Raw genomic sequence first — 24,806 nt, 5'->3', positions numbered from 1 at the left:
CTTAAGAGCTACGAGCACTTCATCTTCGATACTGTGAAACAAATCTCTTCTACTGCAAAATCTTTGCTTTCCATATTTTGAGAGGTGGTAACTGCCCAAGATCTTTCAAATTCTTCCAATCTGACAGCACCCTGGGGGCAGATGAAGATTATAGAACACTATACACAACCCTTGCATAACCCCACAGCATCCACCAGTTAACTTGTTTGTCTGGATCTCTATGACCACAAATATTAAATATAATGTTGTTTCAAAGGCACCTTCAAGATTCTAAACTTTTCAAACTAACTGGTGACATTTTTGCAAGGTGTGATAGGCATTAACACCACAGATAAAGAACTTAAGCAAATGACTACACTTTATCATGTTCACTCCCTTCAAAACTTCGAGTAACTGGGCATGAAATGATAACAGTTCATCCGATTAAAAAAAAAATAAGTGTGTGCAATGCAAATTTCTCCAACTGGGTAATAGTGCTACTGTTAAGGTTTCAATGATCATTTAAAATTCTGTTTAACACATTGTGCTTGCTGCCTGTAGAAAATACGGGTACATTGTGAGTCCCCTAACAGTTGGCATTTGAAGAACTTCTGGGCGCAGCTTTCCTAATTATTAATTCGCAACACATTATTTCTCAGCAGTGATGGCTGGAAGTCAGTTGGTCACTCTTTAAATACATTGGAGAGCTGCTAAATGCATGTTCCTGTTTCCACAAAGTGCTTCTTGACTTGAAAAAGGTATTAAAGGCATAATGAGTTCCCACACTTCTGTTGTTGCAGTATGCTTCCGTAATAGTCCTGATCAGAAATATTTGTCACAAAACGGGACAATTTGACTTATGAAGACATTCTGTAGCTGCTTGAAGAATCTGGTTCTAAAATTGACGATAATAGTTCTGAAATCAATGACAGTAGTTCTGAGACGCATGATAATCTGCTTGAATCTTTCATCTTGCAAGCAGGAGCCATACAAAGTATGGTGAAAAAGTTTACTATGTCTGGGGGACTGCAGCAGTCACTGAGGCCTGACTGGAATGTGTTAAAGAAATCTTAATTAACCCTCGAGTAGACGCGCGGTATACTTTGTACACACGTTACCAACATAAATATCTGTGAGCAAAACCACAGTTTAATCTTAGTTTAATAAAACAATGATAAAATAAACTTACATAATATGAGCTAACACACAGTCTAATTGCATAATAATAAAATAAACTTCCGTTATATCACTCTGTTGCCATGGACACAAGTTACGCCACAGTAATGACTCACTCGATGCATTAAACAGAGTAGTGGTATCAGATGCCAGCGAACCCCTTATTCGATTATTAATTGGGGTCGTTTTCTTGCATGGATCATAAATTTTTCCTCAACTAGCTAACCAGCTATTTTATATTACTGCTGCCTACTGTGGCATATGACAACACAATTTATCACTGTGTCTACTGAAGCAATAATGAAGGAATAGGTATGGACTTGCAGTTGTGAAACAATAATGGAACAGAGCAATTTTATTTGTGGTTGGCACTTGAGCATTAACACTGTCTAACTTTGAACTTATATCAGTGAGGTAGACAGCAGCAATAATGACTCAGATCATTAATCCACACCTATTTAACTCACTATAATATATATTCGCTGGAAAAAGATTTTAAAATACCTCACACCTATGCATGGATGATCAAGCTTTCAATCATAAATAAATGTTGAAAATTTTACCCACTCTTTAACTGTACTAAAATAAATGAAAAAGTCCATCATTTAACTCCAACTACTTCATTTATGAGACTGCATACTGTCACACTTTTAAAGTAATCAGGCAGAGAAATGTCAGCATTTGTTTCCCGAGATAGAATACAGCACATGTTGGCACGGAACACAAAGCAAAGCATACATCGAAGTTCTAGCCCAGACTGGACAATCGGAACCAACCGACAGCTGAGTCATCCTGTGGCAATGATGTCATTCGGATGCAGTATGGAGAAGTCCTACACACTCCCAGCTGTTGTTAGCCTTCTACTTCTCACGTAGCTCCTCAGTTGGCATCACGAGACTTCTGTGTACCCTGTTATATTCCTCCCACCAAGAAAAAATCACTGGCAGTACTGGGAATCGAACCTGGGTCCTCCACATAGAAGCTAGACCCACTGACCACTGAGTTATAGAGGCAGACTGGCACGATAGGGGACATAACTGATTTTATAAGATATTTAGTCATTGGACCCCGAATGTTTGATTAAGTTATAGGTAAATAAGGTTTTTGGGGTGTAAGGAGTGGCCAGGGAGGGATAAGGAAGCACAAGTGTGCACATCATAAAGTCTTTTCTGTTCCCAACCCCCTCTCCCGAAATGATCAGAGGTTATCACATTAATAATGACACCTCCCATTCTCCCACCCAAATGGGATGATACAAGTATAGTTTTAAGCCTGAACTACCCAAAATGGTCGAAAGATTAATACTAGAGAACTGGTGGCTGCTAAATATCAGTGTTGCCACATATTACACCACCATAAGATAGCCAATAAGGTTTGCAATGACACACAAAGAAGTTCTGTTTGCTGTAGATTAAAAGCCTTTGCTTCCCAGTAGACATACAACTAAATTTGCCCATGTAACTGGTATATTAGTTTTTCACATTTAAATTCATCAATCTACAAACAACAGTTTTTTATCATTACAACTAAAAAAGAATTTAATCAAACATTTGTGCCTGAATTAAAAGTGAGGTTAGTTATTTCTTTAATATGTAGCACACACATAAGCCAAACAGTGTGTTCAACAATACTCAAAACGTCAGAATACCACTAGAGAAACAAAGCAAACATTAAGAAACAAATTCAAATCTATGCCTATCATCAGCAGGCGTGTGCCCTATGGAACAATGAGACCATACTGCTCCCAACATTCCTGTGGGTGTAGCTTGAAAAGGACAGGTATCCTATCGTGAGCACATGGAGGGAAGGAGCACAATTTCAAGGATTGCGCAGAATTTTAGAAACAGTCTGCTGGACTGTACTCTGGCCATGAATGATGAAGTGTTTCTGAACTGGTGTAGACAGATAAAGCAATGACCCATACCTAAAAAAGGATATGTTAATAATTACCTCAAAAAACATGGTAACAAATGACTGATGAAGTGAAAAAAACAATGTAGTGATTACAAAAGATTAATGATACAAAACAATAAGAAGCAAGAACCAGTAATACAGCAAATATTCTCCTTTCATGTGAAAATATTTCATGGTGTTCATGGAATCAATGAACCTGGGAAATAAGTATTCCTGTCAGCTATTGCAATACAGAAAAAATATGGAAAATATTAATGGGGGCAATTTACGGAAGTGTGCTGAAAAGAACTGGAATAATGGTATGGCAAAATGAAATGAAAATGTTCCAACCACACCTGCAAATCAGCCACAAAGCAACATCAACTTCATTAGATACATCATGGGCTGGAATGACTGAACCACTTCTACCACCTCTATTTAATTTCTTGAGCATTCCATTACAATAATTAACATAAGTCCGTTTCTGAGCTTTAGTCAAATTGTGTAAAATTCATTAGGAACAGATATTTATCAAACTCACAGAAAATCATTTCAATGAAAACTCTCACATGAAATAAACCATTTTGTTCACATCTCAACAGCATCATCTAGTTTCTGTCTGCAAAAACTTAAAAATGTGATACTCTTAATGTTTTATCCATGTATTTCAGTGCCCAACTACAGCTCAACATTTCCTCTCTCAGTGACTGCAATCAACACTATTTTTTTTCCCATTCTTGTATTAATTTTGCCACGTACCTCATTCCCACATTTCAATCCTGTGTTGTCAGTCTTTCATTGTTGTTTCTCTATTCAGCAAATTCTTTCTTGACATACATTTGTTATTTTTTCTTTTCTTTCTTTCTTTGACACACAAATTACCCCTAACATACTATCCATGCAGTACAGGATAATTTTTGCAATACTCAAGTCTTCCTTGAACCCTTCAGTAACTATTTCAGCTGAGTTGGGGTTCCATAAATGAACCAATTATTAATTTATTTTTGTTGTCAATTACAACCTTTACCCGTATTAACCCACATAAAGTCTACTTCAATGTCACTACAAGATAAACTACTTCTAAGAGCAACCAACATGCTGCAACCAATCATCATCTGCTTCAGTGCTTTCTATGAGCGCTTGGAATTCTGGTTCCTTCGAGACAAAACTATGACAATTCGGAACTATGATACAAATGTGAGACCTTAACTTTTCCCAGCGAATTGAATGTTCAAATAACTTACGGGTTTGCTGCCAGGTGACGTCGCCGACCACTGCCGATATTTCGACAGGAGCACACTCTGCCATTCTCAAGGCACAAATGCAAGGAGGAAGCAATGTGCAAGGGAATTTAATACCTCGGTTCACAGAGGAGAAACAAGGAAGATACCACACACAGAACAAGTAACCGCAGAGTCAACACACAACCAAAGACAACCAACATCAGAAATATCAATGGTGACTATTAATCAACAGGTGAGGTAGCACTAATTCTGTCCCTCTGTTTTTTGACGAGAGAGCCGGATTTCAAGCAGCATTTAAACAAAATCCACCATCTCTGTTTATAAGGTTGCTTGAGAGTTTGATTTCAACAGCTTCCTTAATAACACTATCCCAATAGCTGGACGTGCAAGCCAGAATCTGTGTGTTGTTGTATTCCACAGGATGACTGGTGTCAAGGCAATGTCCTGCAATAGTGGATTTGCTCGGCTGTTGTAAGTGTGTGTGACATTTATGTTCAGTCCTGTTGATTAATAGTCACCGCTGATATTTCAGATGTTGGTTGTCTTTGGTTGTGTGTTGACTCTGCGGTTACTTGTTCTGTGTGTGGTATCTTCCTTGTTTCTCCTCTGTGAACCAAGGTATTAAATTCCCTTGCACACTGCTTCCTCCTTGCATTTGTGCCTTGAGAATGGCAGGGTGTGCTCCTGCCGAAATATCAGCTGTGCTCAACGACGTCACCCGGCAGCAAACCCGTAAGTTATTTACACATTCAGTTCACCGGGAAAAGTTAAGGTCTCACATTGTTTACCTCTACGGGGAGGAAATGTATCATTGCTTGTGGAGGTTGGATAAACTTAGCAGCAGTAGAGTAAGGTTGGAATGTGCTTTATCGTTTTTATTGAAGTTTCAAAATCATAGTGTGGTTCCAACGTTTGCTAAGGTTGTGCATCATATTAATTCTCCTGCCGCCAATCGCATCAAGCAACGTGCTGGTTTAGCTCTTGTCAGTTAGATTTTGTTTCTAAGGAATTATTTCAGCTTCATTTAATGATGGTGTCTAATGTTTCTGAATTTTCTTGGGATTGGGTGGACGGTGCCTCTTGGTCGCAGTGTGACAGGGAATTTCAATCTGTAACTGCTCATCATTTGGCAAAGTTTGAACGTTTCCTTGGCTCAGTGTCTAATTCTAATTTTAATTCTCGACGCTCTGTGATCAATCTCACAGAGAAAACGTTTGACGACGCAGCTTTGTCTGTGCTGGGGAAAGGTTTGAATTTCGCACCAACGCCTAAGAGTTTGCCAGTCATTGATTTTATTAGTTCTATTGAACAGGCTGTTTATAAACTACCTTCCAAGGCTGTGGAAGAGGTTAGGAGGGAGGCTTGTCATGTGTTGCCTGGGGCCCGTCCACCGAACTGCAATATACAGCAGCTGAGGCGGCCGCTTTACGTTCACTCAGAATGGATCCTGATATTGTTATTTTACCTGTGGACAAGGGAAATGCCACGGTTTTGTTGAACAAGCACAATTACATTCAAAAGATGCAGTGTCTACTTTCTGATTCGGCGTATCGCAAAATTGGTGCTGACCCTACTAAGAGTGTTGAGAGAAAGACTAATAACCTCCTGAAGAAAAGTTCTTTGTCACAGGAGACTATCAAGAGTCTTAATTCTTACTGTGCTGTACCACCTAGATTATATGGCCTCCCTAAGGTCCATAAAGAGGCTGTCCCATTGAGGCCTACTGTTTCTAATATTGGTGCTCCGACATGTCGTGTAGCTAAACATCTTGCTAGTTTGTTGAGCCCACTAGTAGGTAGGTGTGAACACCACATTAAGAACTCTGCAGATTTCTTACGTCGATTGCAGGGGTTGCACTTAAATGACACTGATATTTTAGTCAGTTCTGATGTGGTTTCTCTTCTCACTTGTGTTCCTCTCTCTGATTCGTTGCAGCTAATTGAGGTTAAGTTTGGTGTCGAGTTAACAAATCTATTTTGACATGTGCTGACTTCCACTTACTTTTTATTCAACGGTCAGTACTATTAACAGACTGATGGAGTTGCAATGGGAAGACCATTGTCACCTATTATGGCCAAATAGTTTATGGAGGACTTTCAGGAACATGCACTGGAGTCAGCAACCTTGAAACCTGCTTGTTTTTTCAGATATGTAGATGATACTTTTGTTGTTTGGCCTCATGGTAGTGAGAATTTAAACTGGTTTTTGGAACACTTGAATTCAATCCACCCAAATACTCAGTTCACTATGGAGGTGGAAAAGAATGGATGCCTTCCCTTCCTTGATGTATTAGTCAGAAGCAAGACTGATGGTACGTTGGGATATTCTGTTTATAGGAAGCCTACACACACTGACTTGTATCTGCGAGCCGATAGTTGTCACATCCAGCTCAGCGTGAAGGAGTACTTCGTACCTTGGTTCACAGGGCCCACGTTATCTCAGACCCTGAAAGTTTGGCAGCTGAGCTATCACATCTCTGAGTCACCTTTCGTCAGAATGGTTATAGTGAGAGGCACATCAAACGTGTGTTGCGCTATCAGCCTTCTGCGCAACGGATGAGTGGCGACAGCAACGAAGTGGCACCTAAGTCTACGGCCTTTTTGCCTTATGCAAGAAGCATTTCCAACAGGATTGGCCGTATTTTGCGGAAATATGATGTGAAATGTGTTTTTCGACCACCTTCCAAGATTAAGGCCCTGTTAGCACCCGTAAAAGATGATCTTGGTTTGCGTAAGGCTGGTGTCTATCTTATTCCTTGGAGTTGTAGCATGTCATACATTTGTCAATCAGGGCTGTGGAAGACCGGTGTATTTAACACAAACATCACACACTCTTACAACAGCCGAGCAAATCTGCTATTGCAGAACATTGCCTTGACACCAGTCATCCTATGGCATACAACAACACACAGATTCTGGCTTGCATGGCCAGCTATTGGGATAGTGTTATCAAGGAAGATGTTTAATCAAACTATCAAGCAACCTTATAAACGGAGATGGTGGATTTTGTTTAAATGCTGCTTGGAATCCGGCTCTGTCTCTCATCAAAAAACAGAGGGACAGAATTAGTGTTACCTCACCTGTTGATTAATAGTCACCATCGATATTTCTGATGTTGGTTATCTTTGGTTGTGTGTTGACTCTGCGATTACTTGTTCTGTGTGTGGTATCTTCCTTATTTCTCCTCTATGAACCGGGGTATTAAATTACCTTGCACATTGCTTCCTCCTTGCATTTGTGCCTTGAGAATGGCAGTGTGTGCTCCTGTCGAAATATCGGAGGTGGTCGACGACGTCATCCGGCAGCAAACCCGTAAGTTATTTGAATATAATACAAATGTTTCTTAGGTCTACCATTGTTCTGTGTTTGACCTGCACCCTTTGAAACTGAACACTCATTTTTACTTTCCTGAGACCCACTACCCCAAGAAATTGCCCAGCTCACTCCACACAGCCCCCGCTACCTCAAGTAGCTGCCTCCTGTGTGAATGGACTCTTAATCCATGAAGCAGATCCAAATATCACTACATTCCATGGTGCAAGTAAAGGAAAATGCAGCCTGCATGGTCACAGAAACTTCGCATCCGCTGATTCAGACTATCACTCAGCTCTGTGCTAAAGACGCACTGCCAGTCCTGTCAACGATGCTAAAGATGGTGAGCTCTGCATGCATATTGCAAGCAAAACTGGCTGTCTTTATCACTTCAGAGCCACCAGAAGCCAGAGAGAATCTCTTCCAATCCTAATTGACACACCTCAGTATTCATATGAGCAACTACCTACCGTTGGCTGCACCCTGTGCTCTCCATAGCATTCGAAAGTACCAGGTACATATCTGGGATGACTCACCCGGTACGCAAACTGCGTGCACACAAAATTTCTTTCCCCTTTGACAACTATATCACGCGCCTCGCATTGGTGTTCCCAAATATCAATAATCCCAATCTCTGTGACTGCTTGTATCTTGTTGGCTATGAGGCTTCCTCTGCAACAGGGCAGGCAATTGCAGCTGGCTCAAAATCTTTATCAGCTATAAATGTACCTGAAACATATTTGTCAGAAAAAAAATTGGGGAGGCCAGTCGATTGGTCCCCCAGAATGTCTTCCGCTGCCAGCCATACCTTGAAATGACCTCCCAATCGACCACAGGTGATGACTCAACCTCAATACTGGCAGGGTCAGGCCAACCACAGTGTTAGACTGATCGGGATAAATGTGAGATGTGCTGGATTTTCCTTGAATCCTCCAGACACAATGAAATCCATTGACTGCATGACTAAAGCCAGAACCACCTGGAGCTGTGACTGAAGGGTCTCCAACTCAACTTGCATACCAAACACAGCTTTCACAGTCACTATTCATACTAAAGATGATGGAAATATACACTACACAAGCATGTGAGAAATTTAGTATTAAACTACAATAGCATACAGAGAGAGCTAAGTAAGTAGATCTTTTTAGTTCAAATTTCCTAATACAATGCACAAACAAAACAGCTAATCTCCTGGTGCTGCACAAATGAAGGTTGACACATGAATGCCATTTCAGACAATATTACTTTGATTCCAGTTCTGTTGTCACATTACTACCACTTTAAATCTTTTTCTCTCTTATGTTGCTACATTTTATCTCATTCATATTTCACAAATTTTTCCTGGGCCAATTTGGTTAACTGGACCACGTTTGTTTGCCTCAAGGACAACATACATGCCACGAAACATTTTTGTACAATGAGGAAACAATGGCACTCATTCTGATAATTCTTACTGTTTCACTGAATGATTTATCACTACCATCCAATTTATTTTTCATATGAATCTTCATCATATATTTACTAATTTATACGCACTATCTGATCAAAAGTATCCAGACACCTATTAGTGGACATTAATATGGGTTATGTCCCCCCTTCACCTTTACACTGTCTTGAACTTTGCTGGGAACGTTTTCAATGAGGTGTCTGAATGTCTTTGGTGGAATGACAGTCCATTCTTTCTCAAGAGCTGAAACCAGAGAAGGTAGTGATGTGGGATGCTGGTGTCTGGAGCAAATTCGATGTTCTAATTCAGTCCAGAGGTGTTGCATTGGGTTCAGGTCACGACTCAGAGCAGACAAGTCTATTGTAGGAATGTTACCATCTATGAACCATAGCACTTCACAGGTGCTGCTTTGTGACAGGTTGCACTGTCATGCTGATAAAATCAATCACTGTCACTGAACTTTCCCTCTGGTGTACACTGTACACAATGATGTAAAACATATTCATAGCCTTCCACATTTAGAGTTTCCTTAAGTGAAATAAGGAGACCACACCCTTAGCATGAAAAACACCCCCATACTATGACACTACCTCCTCTGCACTTCACGGTTGGCATTACACTAGATGACAACTAACAGTTACCAGGCATCCACCAAATCAAACCATTCATTTGGATTGCCTTCGTCCTCTTGTCTCAATAGAGTTCTGGATGTTTTTCACTTGTTTATCTGCTGGATAAATGCGCTGTGTTTGCTGGTGATCACTCAAAGAGTAAGAGCAGAAAAAGTGTGTGTCATTTGCATCAGGGAGTGAGTGAGTGAGTGGGAGGGGAAGGGGGGAGAGGGAGGGAGGGAGAGATTGGTTGGTTATTTTGGGGAAGGAGACCAGACAGCGAGGTCATCGGTCTCATCGGATTAGGGAAGGACGGGGAAGGAAGTCGGCCGTGCCCTTTGAAAGGAACCATCCCGGCATTTGCCTGGAGCGATTTAGGGAAATCACGGAAAACCTAAATCAGGATAGCTGGATGCGGGATTGAACCGTCATCCTCCCGAATGCGAGCCCAGTGTCTAACCACTGCGCCACCTCACTCGGTGAAGGGAGGGAGGGAGGGAGGGAGAGAGAGAGAGAGAGAGAGAGAGAGAGAGAGAGAGAGAGAGTGAGAAGTAACATATAGACAAATATCAAATATTTAAAAGTCATTTGTAAAAATATCCTGAGAGCACCCTCAGGACATAAAACCCAGTAGTCAAAACCTCCTCACAGTTCAGACCCATCCGATTATTAGCACATAACAACCTAGACTTACCAATTCATTCAGAAATTTCATCTTCAGAATCCCAGCAACTGAGGTCTAGAAAACCATTATGGCACACAGAAATCAGCCTGCAGGCCAGTAACTTCAACATGCATGAAGCCTGGAAAAATCAGTGGCAGGAGCAATCTTCCATGAAGCATCACATTAATCAAAACTACCTTGGGGCAATCAGCAGGTTTTCACCTACCTCGACAACATAGGTGCACACTGAATCGGATCAGAAGTGACCAGGGCAGATGTTGCACCAGTGTGGATAGAAGTCTTCCACTCAATGTGACTATAGTGAAGAGCAGCAAACAATACATCACATAATGTTTGAATGTTCCCTCAGAGCACTCAAAGTATCAATGGAAGACTTCACAATTAGTCTGCAGAAGCTTCTGCTCAGCTTTCCAACCTGGACTTACAGTTATGAACTCGTTACTAACTTGTGATTGTATGTACCTGTTTAGAAATGTATATATTTGTCATATGTAGTTGTCTATATTTCTGTGCCATCATACTATAAATAAATAAATTACCATATAACTGTGATATTCTCGCAAGAACCATGGACCATGCCATTGGTGGTGTGGCTTACGTGCCTTAGTGATACAGATAGCTGCACCATAGATGCAACCACATTGGAGGGGTATCCGTTGACAGGCAAGACAAACGTGTGGTTCCTGAAAAGGGGCAGCAGTTTTTTCAGCAATTGCAGGAGCAACAGTCTGGCTGGCTGACTGATCTGGGCTTGTAACATCAACCAAAACGGCCCTGCTGTGCTGGTACTGTGAACGACTGAAAGCAACGGGAAACAACAGCTATAATTTTTTCCAAGGGCATGTAGCTCTACTGTATGGTTAAATGATTTTTCCTGAGGGCATGCAGCTCTGCTGTATGGTTAAATGATGATGGCATTCTCTTGAGTAAAATATTCCAGAGGTAAAATAGTCCCCCATTTGGACCTCGGGTGGGGCTACTCAGGAGGATGTCGGCATCAGGAGAAACAAAACTGGCATTCTAAGGATTGGAGTGTGAAATGTTAGATTCCTTAATCGGACAGGTAAGTTAGAAAATTTAAAAAGGAAAATGGATGGGGTGAAGTTGGATATCGTGGGAATTAGTGAAGTATGGTGGCAGGAGGAACAAGACTTTAGATCAGGTGAACACAGCATTATAAATACAAAGTCAAATAGGGGTCATGCAGGAGTGGAAATAGGAATGCACGTAAGCTACAATGAACATCATACCGAATGCATTATTGTAGCCAAGATAGACATAAGGCCCACACCTAGCTCAGTAACCCAAGGCTGTAGGAAGCAGTAATTACTGATGAAGAGGCTTGCATAGCATAGTCTTCAGAGTTAAGACCACCACCACCACCACCACCACCACCACCACCACAACAACAACAACAACAACAACAGCAACTGTGATATTAATTTAACAACAATGAGTTGAAGAAATGTAAATCAGTAGTACAACTGATGTTCTTCAGTAGCTCTGAAGTAACCCTTGGCAGCAAGACGACAACTGGCTCCAACCCTGGATTGTAATTGATACATGGGCCACATCATTAGGTCATGCATTGCATGCTTCCCAAATAGTCTTGCTGCATATGGGCAAAATGTGAAAATCAATTCCATGGTAGGATACATGCTAGACAGCTACGCTGATCTACCTTGGGGCACTGAAGTGGATGGCTCCTCAAACTAATCCCATCATCAGTGTCATTTATGCTCTTTACACATGCAAATCACTCTTATCTATATACAGCACCAATAATTGCACATAAGCTTTACAAAACTGGTAAGCATGTGCTGTGCCCTCTCATCAAATCCTGTGTTTAAGACACTTCAGGGTATTCAATCCTTCATGGACCTTGCTCTCAGGTCCTTTAAACTGGGCTTCAAGATGCAACACATTACCATGGGTCTCATTGTAACCGGTGCACATTCAAAAGCAAGGTGCAGGAGACAATGATGTGTAGCAGTGAATCGGAAGCTTGTCAGTGTTTTCTGGGACATCCTGTACATCACCTATTGAAATGCAAACAATAACAAGCATAAATTTCTCCAGCAGCTAATAAGCAGTGTAAATGCTAGCCTTCCTTCAGGTTATGTCATCATTGGTAATTAGTTTCCTGTTTTCAAATTTCCACCTCAATTATAATGAGAAGCCAGAGAAAAGCATCATTCGACATATTCGCAAAATTTTGGACTTGGGTGAAGGAAAGCTGGAGCTGCACTTGATTGTTAAGTGCAATACCCCCATGTATTTTGCATTTATGTACAAACTGAGACACCTACATTCTTCCTTTCCTACACCATTTTGCTTACTTTATGAAAAACATTGGGTCACATGAATAAAATGGAGAAAGTACTTCATACTCAGAATTTCAGAGAACATTCTCACATTTGCATGAATAAAGTGAGTCAGAGGATGTACTTCACACGAGAATGTTGATAGGTTGAGTAAAAAGGTGGGGGTAGTTTTCAACACACAGAAAATTCTCCAATTTCATATGAATAAAACTAGAAAAGTTTCTTACAAGAGGAGAACATTCTCAATTTTTTGAAATGAGCTGTGCAGTATACTTTGAGCTGAGTTAGTTCTGTTAATGTTCTAAGTTTTACCAATGTTTTTAGTAAAAATGGCAGAAATTATGGTACTTGAAAAGGAAAAAAATATATATTTCGCACAAAGAAATACTGAAGAGAGAAACTGTAGAAGTTTACACAGGTTTAACAATGAAAACATTATTTGGCTCGTGAGTCACTTTCTTCCCGAAAATCATGAAAAAGGGGGTGCCTTTTCAAACAAATTGTGAACGAAAACATTTTTGCACTATTTAGCAGACCCAGGTTTTCAGACTGGTGTAAGAGAAGACTTAAGTATACACCTGACCACTGTGTCACTGACATTTTCAGTTACTGTTCATCATGTTATCCAAACAGCACTTTTGTGGATTCAGTTTCCCAGAAACATATGCAAACTAGAAACAGCAAAAGCTAAGAGACTATCAAGGTATCAGTTTCCATGTGCAGTGAGGATTCTCTATCGCATGTGCATACCAATCATGAACCCCTCTGTACATGGAGATGAATATGTTAATTGAAAGGGCTTTCCTTGTATAAATGTCAAGGGAACATGTGAATATAGTGAAAAGTTTACAAGTGTCAGTGCTTCATGGCCTTGATGATAGAATATGGAGAAATTCTAATGCATGCCAGATACTAAGACGGAACAACAGTAATGCTTTCATTTTAGGAGATGCACGGGTTGGCACTACATCATGGTTGATGACACCATATTACAGAATCCTACAACAAACCTAACTCCAAAGAAAGGGTGACAATCAAATGGCGCTTTGGACAGGTGAAAGGCATTTCCCAGTTCTTCAAAGCAAAATAAGACTTAGTCAAACAAAAGTCTATAAAATGATTGCTGCCCGATTTGAAACTTCCTGGCAGATTAGAACTGTGTGCCCGACCGAGACTCGAACTCGGGACCTTTGCCTTTCGCGGGCAAGTGCTCTACCATCTGAGCTACCGAAGCACGACTCATGCCCAGTACTCACAGCTTTTACTTCTGCCAGTACCTCGTCTCCTACCTTCCAAACTTTACAGAAGCTCTCCTGCGAACCTTGCAGAACTAGCACTCCTGAAAGAAAGGATATTGCGGAGACATGGCTTTGCCAAGGTCCCGAGTTCGAGTCTCGGTCGGGCACACAGTTTTAATCTGCCAGGAAGTTTCATATCAGCGCACACTCTGCTGCAGAGTGAAAATCTCATTCTGGCTGCCTGATTTGTTTTGCACAATGTTGCAAAACAGACAGGGGATGAGTATTTTGCAGCACCTAGTGGCAACGACAATAATCTTCCAGTGATGGGAGAAGAAGAAGCAGCAAACACACCTATGCCTTGTACAAACAGAAAACAAGAAATTGCTAATGTTATATGTCAACTGTAGAGCATGCGGGATTTGTACATAAACTTTATATATAGAAGCCTAATTTGTGTAATTTTTTGTAATTAAATAGTCTTTTGGTTTTTCTTGGACTAACTGAAATTTGATTTGGAAACTTTACTTGTACCAAAGATAGTTTCAAGGGTGTGCACCAGTCATGTAAAATAATGATTTCTAAATATCCATGTGTTATACTGTTGTTATAACTATATAGTGTTGCATATGGTGTGCTGGTTATTAGCGCCAAAAAACAGTACCACAGATTACATTTGTTATCTCATGCACCCTTACATTCTCTCTCCGTATGTGCTTGTTCATAGATACAAGCAAATGGTAGCAAAAATTAGTGAATTGTCTGCAGATGTGCATTTGCTAGTGTTTTCTTCCATTCACTCTGGTGTAAAGACGGCTTAAGGGACCTATAGTGAGACTCAAATACTGAAAAACCTAAACTGGCAGATACAATGAGAAAGACACAGCAATTTTTTTTGTGAAAAACTGCTTAAAAATTATAAGAATAAGCTTTTTGAGCAGAGACTTGAAATAGGCTTACACAGAAATCCGGAAGAGAGGTAAGTAATCATTCTTTCCACGCTCAATATGTGAATAGCATGGGCACAAAACTTAATATGGGCAACACTATGGACTACACTCTGTCAAACACTTGTAGGAATTTGCAGAATGTAGATGAAGATGTCAATAGGTGGTGGCCATGTACCACACAGGAATATCTTAAGTCTTGCAAATGTGACTTCTTTCCATTGGAGTGGCTGCAGTGACATCAATCATTTGTATGCATTTGGATTTACTTCAAACAGTTTGTTACTTTGTCCGTCTCGCCACTTTTTCTGTCCCTGGCATATGGCCCTTCTTCTAAGCTGTAAAAAGTTAACATACAATGGAATGGCACACTTCATAGCAAGATGTTTCTGGATCCTATCTTGGGCTGTTGTGTCAAGTCCCTTGTTCATACAAATTCCCTCATACTCTGCTAATCAATGCAACTTTACTTCCTCCGATTGTCGCTATAACAAGAAAAGCTAATCATGCATGTTCTGAGCATAAGGTATATTGTCCGAATACACTACAGAGCAATTAGAGAATCTCAGCAGAAGAGGAAGTTCTTGTCTTGATCTAGTTGCACCACCTCCAGTTCCTACAGCTCTCCAATGAACACTGTAAGTAAATCTCAATCACACTATTAGGGACAACAACCACGCAGCCAACTTTCTCTACATGCTTGGACCCATCAGTCTATGTGGCTTTAAAATCGTAGTGTTCATACAGGAGTGCATATAGCCTCCTCAGTCCTCTAGTAGCGTATATGCTGCATCCAACTTCAATTTTTGCTTCCTCAGGCAATTAACTAAACTTGCTGTGCCCGATTGTAGTGTGTACTTTACATCATGTGCTCCCTGTGCATCACTTGTTTTCATTTCTGCATGCTCCCAGTACATTTCAGTACCTGATTAAAGAAATCTGTTTATCACAGTTCTAGCATGGCTTCTAGAAATAAACATAATTTCTGCTTGTTTTTACTACTTCTGAATTATAATGTATTTACAATATGCTTTAATATGCTTATATATGCTAAACTAGTGAATACATGATCTTTTTTCCCCCTGACAATAATACGGCAACACATTCCCCCCTCCCGGTGTAGCACTGGGTCTACATTCAGCAATGATCTACTTTCTCATCACAAGAGACAAAACAAGAGGAAGTAGAGAATGATGAAGAAGAGAAGGAATATGTTGATAAAAATGATGCATTTCCAATGAGGAAATCCCCCACAGCAAGAAGGCTTGTGCCATCATCACCAGCAAGAATGTTCCATGCCATGCATCTACCTGACATGATAAATAAAACCCAAAAAATCATTTGAGGTGTGTGCTGCCTGCATGCAAGGTTATCACTTGGAGAAATGCATGGTAAATACTGTGCTGTCTTACAACATATTTATTCACAACAGGTTCTGATCATTGATAATCATCACAGTAGAAAAATATTGTGACAACTTCAAATGTCATACACACTATTTCACCAGAAAACACTGGGCAATGAAACCACCAATGTTTTCCATTTGCATTAGCCGGTTATTATGGTGTGAATTACCTTTTTCTGATGTTTGCAAGTCAGCTATGACATCTTTTCTGGTGAAATAGCATGTATGACATGTGAAGTTGTCACAGTATTTTTCTGCTATGAAGATGATCAAAACTGGTTGTGAATAAATATATTGTAACACAGCACAGTGTTTACCATGCATTTCTCCAAGTATATCGATGCTGTTGACAGTTGCCTGAAAAACATTTTTAAGGCTATCACATTTGTGTGGTACGCAAAATACATTATACATCTTTGTTTCACAGAAAAAGGAGCTGTTTTTTGCAATGGTGTTAAAAAAAAGCAGGATGTACGTTATGCCCCAGGGAAGTGTGATATGATTGCTCTTATGCTCAACATACATAAATGATCTTGAAATCAGAGTGAATAGCAATTTACAGCTGTTTGCTAATGATGCTGTGGTGTACAGGAAGATATCATCCTTGAGTCATTGCAGGGAGATACAAGACAAGCTGGACAAAATTTCTAGTTGGTGTGATGAATGGCAGCCAGCACTAAATGGAGAAAAACATAAGTTAATGCTGATGAGTAGGAAAAACAATCCTGTAACAGTCAAATGCAGTATTAGTAATGCACTGCTTGACACAATCATATTGATTAAATATCTAGGCACAACATTGCAAAGTGATACGAAATGGCGTGAGCACATCAGCCTGGTAGTCGGGAAGATGAATGCTCAACTTTGCTTTAGTAGGATTGTTGACGGCATACAGAATGTTAATACAACCAACTCTTGAGTATTGCTCACGTGACAGGGATCCCTACCAGGTCAGAGTAAAGGAAGACATTGAAGCAATTCAGAGGTGTGCTGCTAGATTTGTTAACAGCAGAGTCAATCAGCACAGGAGTATTATGGAGATGATCCGTGAACTTAAATGGACATCCGTGGAGGGAAGAGAACCCTCTGATTGCAAGGCATTATTGCAGAAATGCATAAAACTAACACATAATGTGTTAACATTAAGTCCCCTCATATGAAAAATTTTTTGATTGTATTTTCAGATATCATAATTAAGTAACATTTTGTGACACATACATGTATTTAATATTTATGTGTGACTTTAGCATGAATTTATTTATGTATTTCGATTGTTAGCTTATTTATAAAATCCATCAAAGGAATCCCTGAAAACATGTCACTACTAGGACAATAAATATATTTGAGTCCTGATGTAATGCCATAATATTTTGATGAACTGCAAATATTTTTTAGAATTATTACTTTTGTCTTTCATCCCAGAACAACAAATTGACCAACAATATAAACTTTTCATTCACAAAATCTAGGCTCAAGGCAGACGAGGATAAAACTTGCCTAAAACTTAACTCTGAGTACAAGATAGCTAGTATTAGTTTCAACTTAAAAACATTCAAGGCTTCATTGCTAACTCGGATGGAAATATATTCCAACCCTTGGTTACAGCATTCATGTTGCACAACAGCTACAATGGTGAGGTAGTCCTTTGCTCAGATTCCAACATGATTCATTGCTGTAGTATCATTAAGGGCTGATAGTATAAACATTGCTGATCAAATTTGACATTAGATCAGAAATTGAGCTACGTTCAGGGCTCAGCTCTACTGTACCACTAAACTTGGATCCACTGAAGCAGGTTCAGATTTGATCTAAAGTACTATGTAACATGCTTGGCAACATGGCTGAAATCCGCTATCGACACAATTATTGTGTTTTGACTGTAGATATTTATTGTACATCATAGATACACAGTATTTATTATCGACAGTGTCGTGTTATAACTATGGAAGCAAGTAAACAAAAAGGAATGATCCTCAAACTTTTCTCAATACAAAAAAGATTTACTGCTGGAAGTTGTGTTGGGCCAGTATAAAGACATACTGAGTGAAAAAAAAGAAAAAACTGATAAAGTCACTGCAGCAAGGTAAAGGCATGGAGAGAAGTTGTGTGGACTTTAATTCACATAACATCAGGACAGATTGTGATTGAAAGTGTTAGAAAACATGTTACAGAAATGTTCAGAAAAGGACCAAGATGGCATTAGCGCATGACAATGTATAATTTCAAGACATACTTTCTAATTATTACATTTCATTTTTTATGTATGTAGTATGTAAACTGGAGCAAAAACAGAGTCAGATCTCTTCAAAGTAGAAACGCATAAAACTGGAAGTGGTAATTTCGTAAAGCCTACTGTTACAGAAAGTGGACAAAAGCTAACTGCAGCCCTGAAGCCAAATTTTTTTCCTATTTCTAATGCCTACGATGCCGATGCAGATTTTCATCCTAAAGTTATGTGCAGTGGTTTGTAAATATTTTGACATAATCGCATAAATTCTTATGAAGCAACTTTATTGTGTAAAAGGTAATTCATAATGTTCTTCAAATGGCTCTGAGCACTATGGGACTCAACATCTTAGGTCGTAAGTCCCCTAGAACTTAGAACTACTTAAACCTAACTAACCTAAGGACATCACACACACCCATGCCCGAGGCAGGATTCAAACCTGCGACCGTAGCAGCCTCGCGGTTCCGGACTGCAGCACCAGAACCGCACGGCCACCACAGCCGGCTCATAATGTTCTTCGTTACATTCTTGTTCTGGTACAGATAGCACTGGTTACAGTTCATTCACAACATCAGTAAATGAGGCGACAGCTGCAACTTCAAATGAAGATATTGCTTTTTTAATAACAATGAAAATGAAGGAGAGAATGTTTACATTGAGCTGGTAAAAATGGTAATGCACTAAGATAATGTAATAACTTTACTGTGACAGCACAAAATTGTGTACTTTACACAGAAAATTACCTCTAATTACAGGTAGATGTGTAACATGCCAGCCAGGATTCTGTTATAGCAGGAAAATCTTGTCCCAAAAACAAAAGAACAGAAAATTTTCTCGATAAGAAAGACCAGTTTTACAAGAGAAGAATAGAATGCCTTGAGCGTGAACATGAAATCAGAGTTACAGTAATTGCTTGCAAAACATGAGATAAGACTGGAAACCCTCAAAATAGATAAAGAAATTAAAGAATTGGAACTTATAGAAATGAAAAGACAATCCAGACTTTTAATCTGACACATTGTAAACCTTTCTAATCTTGTGACCTTTTGTATAAATACTTTGTTAATGAATTTCACACTTATTGCACTGTGACTGCTGTTACATTCGTTTTCTGTTCGTATGTAGCCTACTGGAACTTCATGGACAGACTTTCAACCTGAAGTTATATGCCGTGTATCGTATACATTTTAATATGCTCTGGTTAATGTTTTGAGCTCGATCTGTTGTGCAACAGGGAGTTTATAATATTATTTGTGGTGTTCTTGTTCTGATAAAGAATTCAATAACCAGGACACAGAGAAGTAACTAGAACTAAACGAAAGGAAAAGAAAATCTGGCTTTCAAACTGACAACTTGTACATTTATTCCAATTTTTAAGTACTTACTTAAATACATTGTCAATGAATGCCACTCTCACTGCATTAAGACCCCAGTTGACTTTGCGTTCTGCACGTACTCAAATTTCTGTGGACACTCTTCTCCCAGCAAATACAAGTCATCAATTTCAGACTCCTGCTCTGATGCGTTGACAGCCATATTGTGCAAGAGAAATGCTGCAACTATTGTAATTGCTGCACGATTTACTTTTACTCTGAGTCCTACACTCAAACAGGAAAATCGTCTTTTTACTATCCCAAACATTCTTTCAATTGCCGATCTTGTTTTCTTGAGCGCATGATTATAGATACACTCAGCCACTATTTCTTCATGAAATACAGGTGTCAAAAAATAGCTGCAACACTGATCGCCAGTCTCCCAGAAGTATGCCTTCTGGAATGTCACCTGTTTCCAACTGAGCAGGTACATGTGAGTTTGCAAAAATACTGCTGCCATGGACAGATCTTGGCGATCTAGCTAAAATATTTAAACATCATATTTAGCGTATGAGATCACTTGTATATCTAAAGAAAACCACCATGACGATTTCTAAATTATCGCCACCAGGTGATTCGATGAGGATATGCCAGGAAAATGTGCTATTTGATAAAAATTACACTGGATGTTCCTAACGTCATTTTCATAATTGGCATTTTGATAAATTCATTTTTCAATGAGACAGTGCAGCCCGATACCTTACGGACAGCTCTGCAAGTTCTTGCTATGCCTACTTTAAACAGATCACCAACCACTAAGTGACAGGTTCCTGTGGTGTAAAATCTTAACATTAACAGCAACATGCACGTTGGAGTCAGTGGCTGGTTTCTTCTGGTTGATCAGTAGCCTCTAAGCCTTAGTTCCAACTGCTCTACAATTCTTTATTCCAAACAAAACCCCAGCTTAAATGACTTGTTATTTAATTCCAAGAGTGAGTTCACCCTTTCAGGGAATGTGGCAGGGAGCTCACTGGATCTCGTCGTCGTCCTCAGTGGACACATCTGGATACTCAGATATCTCTAAAGTAAACGAAAGCAAACAATGTAATTCACATCGCGTAGGGTTGTTACATACAGAATTTTGCCCAATAGTGGTCCAAAACACTCAGGAAACACAGAGGGTAAGGTATGGTTTCAATGGTATGGAATGGAATGTCACGGTACTGTTGTTATAATTATCTTTACAAACAATAAAGTGGAGAAAGTAGTAAGAAATGGAAAAAAAATTTCAGAGATTTGACATGGGTTTGAACACATGATCTACTGCACAGCAGTCACTAATGCAACCTCTGAGCCACTGACTCGTATGTATCAGGTCACAAGGTTAGATGTTCAAAGACACTTGCTTACGTTCTATTTATCGCCGTACGTACATTGAACTGTCATAGCAGTTTAAGGATGTATTCAGTAGTTAAAAATGTAATACAAATTCCATAGTTACTGTTGCTCAAGCTGAGAGAGAACATATACGAGATGTTGAATAGCTATTAGCTGCTGTCAAAATTCCCATACTTCTGTTCACTGCAAACATTTCAAATCTTCCTTTCTTATTCTGCTGCTAAGTGTGTATAAAATGCATTTGAACTAATCACATAAATTATGAATCATCTCCCAAGAGCTATGATGAGATTGATCATTACATACACACAGTAGTCGTAATTCCCTTAACCTAACCTTCCAGATAGAAAAAAATTATTTTGAGCATCAGTCAGGTGAGGGGGCTTAACACATATTTACTTACCATTTTTTGTGTTAAGAACAACTTTTCTTATTATTTCAATTGGTATCTACAAAAAACAAAAGCGATGAATCATAATACCAGAGCACTATAAACTGACAATTAGAGCTGAACCTGACTTTGAATCGCGAATTTTTGCCAGTCAAATATGGTCTAACTTCATGGTGATATGATCTAGGATTAACATTTATACAACACAGATTTCCAGGTTAAATTTGATCTGAGGTAATTTTTCCATTTTAATCTACAGTTAAATGCTTTATACAATTGACCCTAAGGAAAATACATTCAGTTAGCAGTCATGCTTACACATTGAGTTAATATTCAAGTGGCAAAAATCAAGACCACAGACATCACAATTGACTTAACATTATGAAAGTCCCACACCACAGGAATATTTTCTGAGTGGGAAGTGATGGATTACCAGCTTCAGTGCATATGCCAGATTTATGATTTACTGCAAAGAACCTGCATTATGGCTGACACCCTTAACACGGACACTGTCCAACATTTTCAGATATGATGGTCGCACTGATTCACATACTTTACAGTTAAAGAGTACCGCTGGAATTGAGCAAAGGCTTTATAAAATATTACAATGGAAGGTCTGTCTCTACTCCAAACCCAAACACAGGGGCATTTCAACATGTACAGTGACAACCTGTAACACAAATCTTGGCCCCGAGAATCTAACTGGACTTTTAAAACTGAAAACATGTGTCCTCCGGTTACAATTGTCTTATATCGGAGGAAAATAATATTCTGAGACACATCATTCTTTAAGGAGTACAGGTGAAAACTACATTACCAATTTGATACCTGAAATATTGTTCCACCAGAGAAAATTGTAGTACAATAGGGAGGCAAACATGAACCCAAAAATTATGTATTTGTTGTCAGATATCACACAGCCAGTTGTTTTCAACATCAAAAAATAGATCTATTAGGTTCTGACTGACCAATTAAGACCTCTTTATCACTGTCTCCAGATACATGAAATGGCTTTTCAGTTTATTGGATGCAAGAAAACACACTAAGTAGCAGCTGTTAGAGACCTCAAATGTCTTCTTAATGAATCAGGTGAGAACCACATTACAATAACTACCTCTATTAGTACCATCTTGCTTTTGATTCAGTGGAGTGACAACCACACTTAATTGGAAAGAGTGAAGTGCTGGTCTTTGGATGTGGCATTTAAAATCAATTTTTAAAAGAGTACTTCATCTGTTGTGGTGCTCTTACGTGAGTCGCTGATAAAGTATGTTCCAACTATGATGTTGTGAATGAGTAATTATAGTTCTTGAAATAAGCTTAATTGGAATTCAGATGATACCTGTAAAATGAATTTTAATGGTTGCAAGGTGTAGGCCCAAGATTAACACTGAATCTCAAGTTTGCAGAAGTTACTGACAATTATCTGGGAGATTGTATATGATGTGGTTGTGACAACACCATAAACTTGACGACTGTTGGGGGTAAACTGGCTTTAGCATTCATCTAACTCTACATCTACAAACATACTCTGCATGCCACCATATGGTGCATTATGGAGGGCACCTTGTACCACTACTGGTAATTTCCTTCATCTTATCTTCATGGTCTTTATGCTAAATGCTCATGTTGACAGTAGAATCGTTCTGCAGGCAGCTGCAAATGACAGTTCTCTAAATCTCCTCAATGGTGTTTCATGAAAGGGGTCGCCATTTGAGATGATGAAGAATCTCTGTAATATTCACATACTGGTCGAAACTACTGGTAACACATCTAGCTGTCCACCTCTGAACAGCTTTGATGTCTACCTTTAATCCAAACTGGTGGGGATCCCAAACACCCACGCATTACTCAAGAATGGGTCACACCAGTCTTTTATCCACAGGTCTCCTTTACAGATGACCCAAATTTCCTAAAATTATCTCAATACAACGAAGTCAACCATTTGCCTTCTCTATTACCGTTCATACACAGCCGTTCCATTCCAGTTGATATCTCTTTGCAACATTACAGTCAGATATTTAACCCTTTCGCTGTTAAAAACCGGCTCTTTGCATTCTGGGCTGAGGCTGCTTTTGTTATGGCTGTCTGCCATAAATGCTGGTGTCTGTGCTGCAAGACAGTGTTTTACTCAAAATGAAATACTAATCATGTGGTTTTTCAAAAACTATTAGGTGAAAAAAATTGATTTTTGCACATCTTACAGTCTGATATCTTCACTTGATAAAGAACTGATATCTTTCATTATCCACCACACTTACTGTGCTGCATCAAATTAAGTAGAACATTGCACTAAATTTTAAAGACTTCACAGAGGTAAATACACATTACATAAATTTTGCATGTGGTTGATTTTAGCTCATACTTTCATTCTCAAGTTATTAGGTTTTATATCCGATGGACGGACAGGTGTGACATGTCATCTGTTTTTAAGAAAACTATATTTAAGAAACACCAAGGTGGGGGCGAGAGATTTCACTACAGTATCCTCTTTAACAAAACTGTCAGTCCTGCAACACTAGCAGGTGTGAATCTCACAAAATAAGAACAGGAAGAGATAATGGTAGACAATGTTTACATGAAGTCACAATACAAGTTCAGACTGGTTAGTTGGTAAAATAATTCCCACAACAAACAGGGCTCTGGATTCGTGTCCCAGTTCTGCACACTTCTCAACTGTCAAAAAAGGTTTGTTGCCACATTGCTAATTAATATGTTTTCTTTCCCGCACAGTATTTAATACTGCATGAATGGTAAAGTCAAAACCACAATGAGACTGCTATCACAATGGCTATCTCTGACATTACTGCCAGTACCTGTATTTAAAACTTTAATGTCCTTGTCAGCGATTTAAATAAATATCAGACATGCAATAAAATAAGGCATAAGAAATACTATATTTTCTCTTTCATGATTTCACTTCTTCCAAAGCTTTGCATAAGGAAGAATATGTAATAACATATTTATTCGATAGGAGGTTACTCTACAGGTCCTCCCAACAACTGGCTGAGTCAGCTGGTTCCCCCCTCAGAGCAAGGCAAGTGCAACAACCTTCTACTGGTGCATACTTTTGATAAAACACTAAGGTGTTTAAATTACCTCCAATATGATGATTATTATTATTTTATTGTAAAAAATCAACATACATGTTCTGCCTGTACAGCATAGGACTATTAGCTTTCACCGAATTGCTGTTTCACAACATCGACTGTAGACA

The 24,806-nt window shown here is 39.2% G+C and overlaps 1 protein-coding gene across 2 annotated transcripts in view; it reads right to left on the bottom strand.

The window, feature by feature from the left end:
- The window catches only part of LOC126470532 (dihydrofolate reductase), a 113,056-nt gene that overhangs the window by 5,191 nt on the left and 83,059 nt on the right, over positions 1-24,806 (bottom strand). The window contains exon 5 of one of the 2 annotated variants that reach the window (XM_050098454.1): positions 1-131. The exons of the other annotated variant lie outside the window; for it this stretch is intronic. Within the exon in view, the coding sequence (XP_049954411.1) occupies positions 50-131 (82 nt within the window). The 3' untranslated portion in view covers positions 1-49. The remainder of the gene's footprint in view (positions 132-24,806) is intronic. 2 annotated transcript variants of the gene reach the window in all.

This window comes from Schistocerca serialis, chromosome 3, assembly GCF_023864345.2.
Source record: "Schistocerca serialis cubense isolate TAMUIC-IGC-003099 chromosome 3, iqSchSeri2.2, whole genome shotgun sequence".
In the NCBI taxonomy this organism is placed as follows: Eukaryota; Metazoa; Arthropoda; class Insecta; order Orthoptera; family Acrididae; genus Schistocerca; species Schistocerca serialis.
This window is presented reverse-complemented; position numbering and strand designations above follow the sequence as displayed.